The sequence below is a fragment of the Daucus carota genome, chromosome 3, assembly GCF_001625215.2.
Source record: "Daucus carota subsp. sativus chromosome 3, DH1 v3.0, whole genome shotgun sequence".
Classification (NCBI taxonomy): domain Eukaryota; kingdom Viridiplantae; phylum Streptophyta; class Magnoliopsida; order Apiales; family Apiaceae; genus Daucus; species Daucus carota.
Window position 1 is genome coordinate 57,705,439 of NC_030383.2, and position 6,000 is coordinate 57,711,438.

At 32.2% G+C, this 6,000-nt stretch overlaps 1 protein-coding gene across 1 annotated transcript; it reads left to right on the plus strand.

Annotated features, from left to right (window-relative positions):
* The first annotated feature begins 2,947 nt into the window (after positions 1-2,947).
* Positions 2,948-5,713, plus strand: LOC108211876 (protein CUP-SHAPED COTYLEDON 3). Its single transcript, XM_017383585.2, has 3 exons — positions 2,948-3,217; positions 4,263-4,528; positions 5,068-5,713. The coding sequence occupies exons 1-3, from the start codon at positions 3,049-3,051 to the stop codon at positions 5,503-5,505; spliced, it is 873 nt and encodes a 290-aa protein (XP_017239074.1). The 5' UTR covers positions 2,948-3,048; the 3' UTR covers positions 5,506-5,713.
* Positions 5,714-6,000: the final 287 nt, after the last annotated feature.

Genomic DNA, 6,000 nt, shown 5'->3' on the forward strand with positions numbered 1-6,000 from the left:
TGTCAAAAAAAAGTATAACACTTATATCAAAGATTTCCTTTTCCCATCTTTCTAATTCTCTCAAATACGACTATTCATATATTATCACCGACAAAATAATATTGGGTTTAATTACTTTTGATCATAATCCTAATATATAAGAATTTTATTGTTTTATAGGAAAATAAAAATTATTCCAAAAATAAGTTGGAGTTCAAATTGTTAAAATCTTCGGTTTACTCTTAGTTCTATGTATGGGGTTCTCCATTCAAAAATTATATTCTTGGACCATTTCTGAATTGTGGATGATTTCTTCGTCTTATCGTGAAATCTTAAATAATCTAAATTTGATATCCCGAACTCAAGTTATGATCCAATCATTTATGTATATATAAGTTACATAATAAATTTGAATTTTCTCATAAGTTAAGTCCAAATTACGTCCCAAATTAATGCTCAATTTCTTCCGAATCTAACATTTTTATGCTATTTACAATAAAACATTATACTCTAATTAAAATATCAAGTTAATTACAGAAATTAAAAGTAATCCTAATTTACAAATAAAATAAATAATCTAACACTTAATATCTATAGGAAAAAAATATATGGAGACCACTATTTTATTGTGACCTCGAAGACCATATATGTATCCCAAGCAGATATGTTTTGTATACTAATATATTTTATAATATTCTGTTTGTACCTAGATATATGTGATCTACCGTTAAAAAGTGGTCTTCAAAGAATTCAACTATCTATATATATAGACACCCACCCACGCGCGGGCGCGCGCGCACGCGCGCGCGCGCACACACACACACACACACACATATATATATATATATATATATATATATATATATATATATATATACCGTTTTCGTAGATAACTACAGTTGCATTTGACATATGTACGTAACATGATCATTAAGTTTTGGATAGTCCTAATAGACGATTATAAGAATGTACCCATACATGTAATTATAATATAGATTATAGACAAATAAATATATCTAACTATCAAGTATCACACAATCAAGTAAATAAATGAAAATGTAAAGATTTAATCATAATATTTTATTACAAATTAAGTCAACAATAGCTTTCAGAATATACAAGAAGTTTAGACGTATTAGTCTCACAACACCATATTATCACATAGTGAATACATATACCAACGGTACATATATGCTCAACTGACCACTAAGCTTGCCAGTTAACTAATAACCGAGAAACATAAACTTCATCATAACTAGTCATGTGAGTTAATAGCTCTCAAATTTAGTATTAAAATAGATCATAAACTGTTGTTACTTAACCCTAAGCATCATTCTAGTTAAATAAGAAATTTAGTTCAATTTTTTTTTATTACAATACTCTTTCTCTATATATATTTCTTAAATGTTCAGTTTAGGATCTAGACACTTCTCGAAAATTGAGTTACAAATAACATAAGACTTTGACAATTCAGTTAAGATCGAGACGCTAATGAGATTAAGTGAATTATAATTAACATAAATCTCACTAATTAAATTGTTCATGCATATATATTAAGTGGTTTATTTGATTGTGCAATGACATAAACATCTAAATATTGTATGTAATAATAATCATATAGCTAGCGAGTGATGGAATAACAATCTCAAATAGTTAAAAATTCAGATAATTAAACAAAAATTCGCTTAGACTTTATTGTATTACTCAAGAATTAATGTGTTAAATCAAATTTAATTTTATTTTCTTATCATACTTTTGACTTTACGGCTTTTGGATTCATCCCTGCTTCACGCACTAAGCTCGGAAGCGATTAGTCAAATAATAAGCGGAATCAAAATTTATTATATAGAGTAATTTACACTTTGCACCCTATAAGTTTAAGCGTTTTTTCTAATTTGGTCTCAAACAAAATTTCTTGTCAATATGCACTCTAATGTTTAAAAAACGTTTCAATATGTACGCCATTGACCATATTTCATCAAGTTCATTGTTAAAGTTAACGAATGCAGGGGTAAAATAATAATTTTACACTTCCTTCTACTGATTCTTTCTGTACAAAATTACTTTTATTATTTTCCAAAATTGAACATTCTGACATTATACAATATATTAGTCTAGTATAAAAATAAATGGTGGATTATTTAAAAAGCAGAAAGATATATTGATCAACCCTTTTTCCTCAATTAGCCTATATAAATTTTGTCGGTTCAATTTTACTAGAACCCCCCAAAATATGCATAATCTACGTACAGAAGAAGTAATTGTTAAAAATTTGAGTTAATTACAGTTTGTAACCTCTAGGATTGCTCCAAACGCACTTAAGATCCTGAACTATCAAACGTGACATAATGCACCCTGAACTTTACATTCCCATGCAAGTTGTAACCCATAGTCACTATTCCGTCCAAATATGCCGTTAACTTTAACTGTTTGAGAGGTAACAGTGTGTATATTAGTTTCTAACAGCTACTTTACCCCCTGTGACTCCTCAAAGTTTATGTATTATATTTTAAAATTATTTCTAAACACACACAACGATGTAAAAACTATTAAAATAATTTTTAAATATGTATTTATTTTAAAATTTTAAAATAAGTTACATCGTTTATGTAAAAATAATAATAAATTTTCAGATTCTAAATCTAGATACATATTTTAAACTTATTTTAAATTTTTTTACATCGTTGTGTGTGTTCAGAAATAATTTCAAAATATAATACATAATTTTTGAGGGGTCACAAGAGGTAAAGTAGCTGTTAGAAACTAATATACACACTGTTACCTCTCAAACAGTTAAAATTAACGGCATATTTGGACGGAATAGTGACTATGGGTTACAACTTGCACAAGAATGTAAAGTTCAGGGTGCATTATGTAACGTTTGATAGTTCAGGATCTTAAGTGCGTTTGGAGCAATCCTAGGGGTTACAAACTGTAATTAACTCTAAAAATTATTCATCAACCTCATTTTCTCCCATTCCTAGCTGGCTCTCTCCTGTGTATATATACCCTCACCCATTCTTTGTCTTCCTATACATATATACACACACATGTACATGTTATAATAACATGGGTTTAAGGGACATTGGAGCTGCACTTCCTCCGGGATTTAGGTTTTATCCGAGTGATGAAGAATTAGTGTGCCATTATCTTCACAAAAAGATTGCACATGAGGATGTTTCCAAAGGTACTCTAGTGGATATTGACCTTCACACATGTGAGCCATGGCAGCTTCCTGGTAAGCTCTACTTTTGGTTTAGCTTTCTTTTCAGTTCCATAGCATTTTTAATTTTAATTCCTTTGTGATTTTTTTCCTTGTTGGTGTATGTTGAGTGGAATTCTCTCTCATATTATTGTGTGTACGTTTGGTTTGAGAGGTGTGGGGATCATTTTGCATATGCTTGTGTAGTACTTGTAAACAGAAATTTGATCAGAAGATAAGTAGCTAGGTAGCTAGCTAGTCTTTGAATTTATGTGTCATTTCTTGTCGTTTCGAATCGGAATCAGGGTAACATGGTCCTCTATCTGATAAGGCCATGTTGTTGTGTTGGTACTGGTTATTTGTTGGTGATCTATTGTCTATATGTGATTAAGAGTAGATTAATTTGATTTGAGCGAGTACAAATAAAATTGTTTACTGTTTTTTTGATATGTAGTTTTATACTGGTTCTAATGTCTGTATTAATTATCTGATTAGTGTTCTTGAACATGTATACATACGATCTATAATTGTGTGAGGGAGCGAGAGAGGGAGAGAGAGGGAGAGAGTGAGAGAGAGGGGAGGGGGAGAGAGAGAGAGGGGGAGAGGGAGGGAAAGAGGGGGAGAGAGAGAGAGAGGGAGGGAGGGGGAGAGAGAGAGGGAGGGAGGGAGAGAGAGAGAGAGTGTTCCATCGTGAAACAATAATTTGAAACTGTTGCAGTTATATATATGGTCCACAATTCTTTTATGTAAAAAAAGATGATATGATCCATCGACTTAACTATACATAACAATTATTCCAGTACATTAAAAAGTAGATTTCATCAATCAAATCTTCCATCTGAGCTTTCTCTCAAATCAAACCTGACCTCTAGCAAGAAAAAAAAAGTAACATAACGAGTAATTAGAATCGCTATCAGTCTAATATATATACCCCCACAAGTGTACACATGTTTGCTGTTTCATTATCACTATACATATTTCTAGAGTTTACTAAACTCAGATTTTTACAGTTCGTCGTCTCGCCAAACATCCTAAACAGCATTCCTCTTCTAACATGTAATTTTTTGTGATGATTTTGAAGAGGTGGCGAAGCTGAATTCAACAGAGTGGTACTTCTTCAGCTTCAGGGATCGGAAGTATGCTACCGGATATCGAACAAATAGAGCCACCACATCAGGATACTGGAAGGCCACCGGAAAAGATCGTGCAGTGGTGGATCCAGGGACTAATTGTGTTGTTGGAATGAGAAAGACTCTGGTGTTCTACAAAAATAGAGCTCCTAATGGGATTAAAACCGGCTGGATCATGCATGAATTCCGCCTTGAAAATCCGCTCATCCCTCCTAAGGTAAACCTCATCTGCCTTCTATTAGGCACTGACAAAAGCCCCTTCTGCCAACATATATCCGAAAATTTCTGTAAAACCCTCAAAAAAACACAAAATCCAGTTCTTCTCTTTCTTTAATTCCTGTTGTATAGTAGAGCTCACATCAGATATCCTTTTTCGACATGCATGTTTTTTCCTAAATGCTTCTGATAACAGATCATAGAAGCCCAACTGCATCCCCACCGACACAGCTAGCTCATGCATAAGATAAATACTACTCCCTCCGTTTTGAAATATAGGTCGTTTGATTTTTGGCACACACTTGTAAGTTTTTTGACCGCATAGCTAAAATCATTATTTTTAAAATTTTCTTTTTTTGAACTACAATATTAAGCATATATTTTTATTCAAAAAAAAGAAAATTCTAAAATTAATAATTTTAACCATGCGTTAGAAGACTTAGAAGTGTGTGCCAAAAAGTCAAACTATTTGTGTTTCAAAACAGAGGGAGTAACTAGTTTTGAATAAAATACTGATGATTTCGATGTGTATTTTTGCAGGAGGACTGGGTGTTATGTAGAGTTTTTTACAAATCAAAGACAGAAAGCAACATTGAACTCAGCCAACAAAATGTATATGATGCTGAGGCAAGAGCTGGTGGTGACACATCTCCTAATGCTGCACAAATTATGCTTCCATCTTGTAATATTTATCATAACCAAACTTTCAGTTCCGAAAGCCCTGCACCTCATGATCACCAAAACCCTAGCAATCACCACACCATTTCACCATTAAACCCTAATCTCCTTCTTCTATCTCATCATCAATTTCACACTGATCATCTTAATGAAATGATCATGATCAACTCCAAGTGTGAAATTATAGATAATTACGGATTTTTAATGGATACAAGCTTTGAAGATATGCATCCGGGAGATGGAACTTCAAATATGGAGATGAAATTTGAAGATAATCACAGCAGCATTTTCCTCCAATAAAACATTCTGGTTATGTTATCGCGAGACAAGGCCGAGATGTTTAATAAGCAGAAGATGTACACACACCATATACAAATATATATGTAGTAGTACTATTCAAATTAATTGTATATCTATAGCTATATAGTTCACCATAGCTGGTACTAGAGATATCTTAAAGGCTTGTAAGATTGTATATATAATTATTTGGATAATTTACATTTCAATACTTCCATCTTCTATTCCAGTTAATCAGCAATTACAAACAGTAAATGTAAGAACCTTTTGTTTTTGTTATCCCTGGAATGTTTTTGATAATTATCTAATGATGCGCAGATATGAAGAATTGTGTGGTTTTTTCTTAAGAACCATCTCGACAAGAAATATTACTAATTGAAATTCAATTAAAATTTCTGCTAGCAGCTCATTTGGAGCCAAACGTACACCCTGATCATGTGATCTGCTCTGCTAGCAGCTGATTAGAATCAAAAACAAGTCTTTCTCTTACTACGGATC

Bases quoted from the DNA above. Each gene is read 5' to 3' on its own strand.
- LOC108211876 (XM_017383585.2), top strand. From the start codon at position 3,049: ATGGGTTTAAGGGACATTGGAGCTGCACTTCCTCCGGGATTTAGGTTT. The intron at 3,218-4,262 runs GTAAGCTCTACT...ATGATTTTGAAG, and splicing joins TGAGCCATGGCAGCTTCCTG to AGGTGGCGAAGCTGAATTCA. The intron at 4,529-5,067 runs GTAAACCTCATC...GTATTTTTGCAG, and splicing joins ATCCGCTCATCCCTCCTAAG to GAGGACTGGGTGTTATGTAG.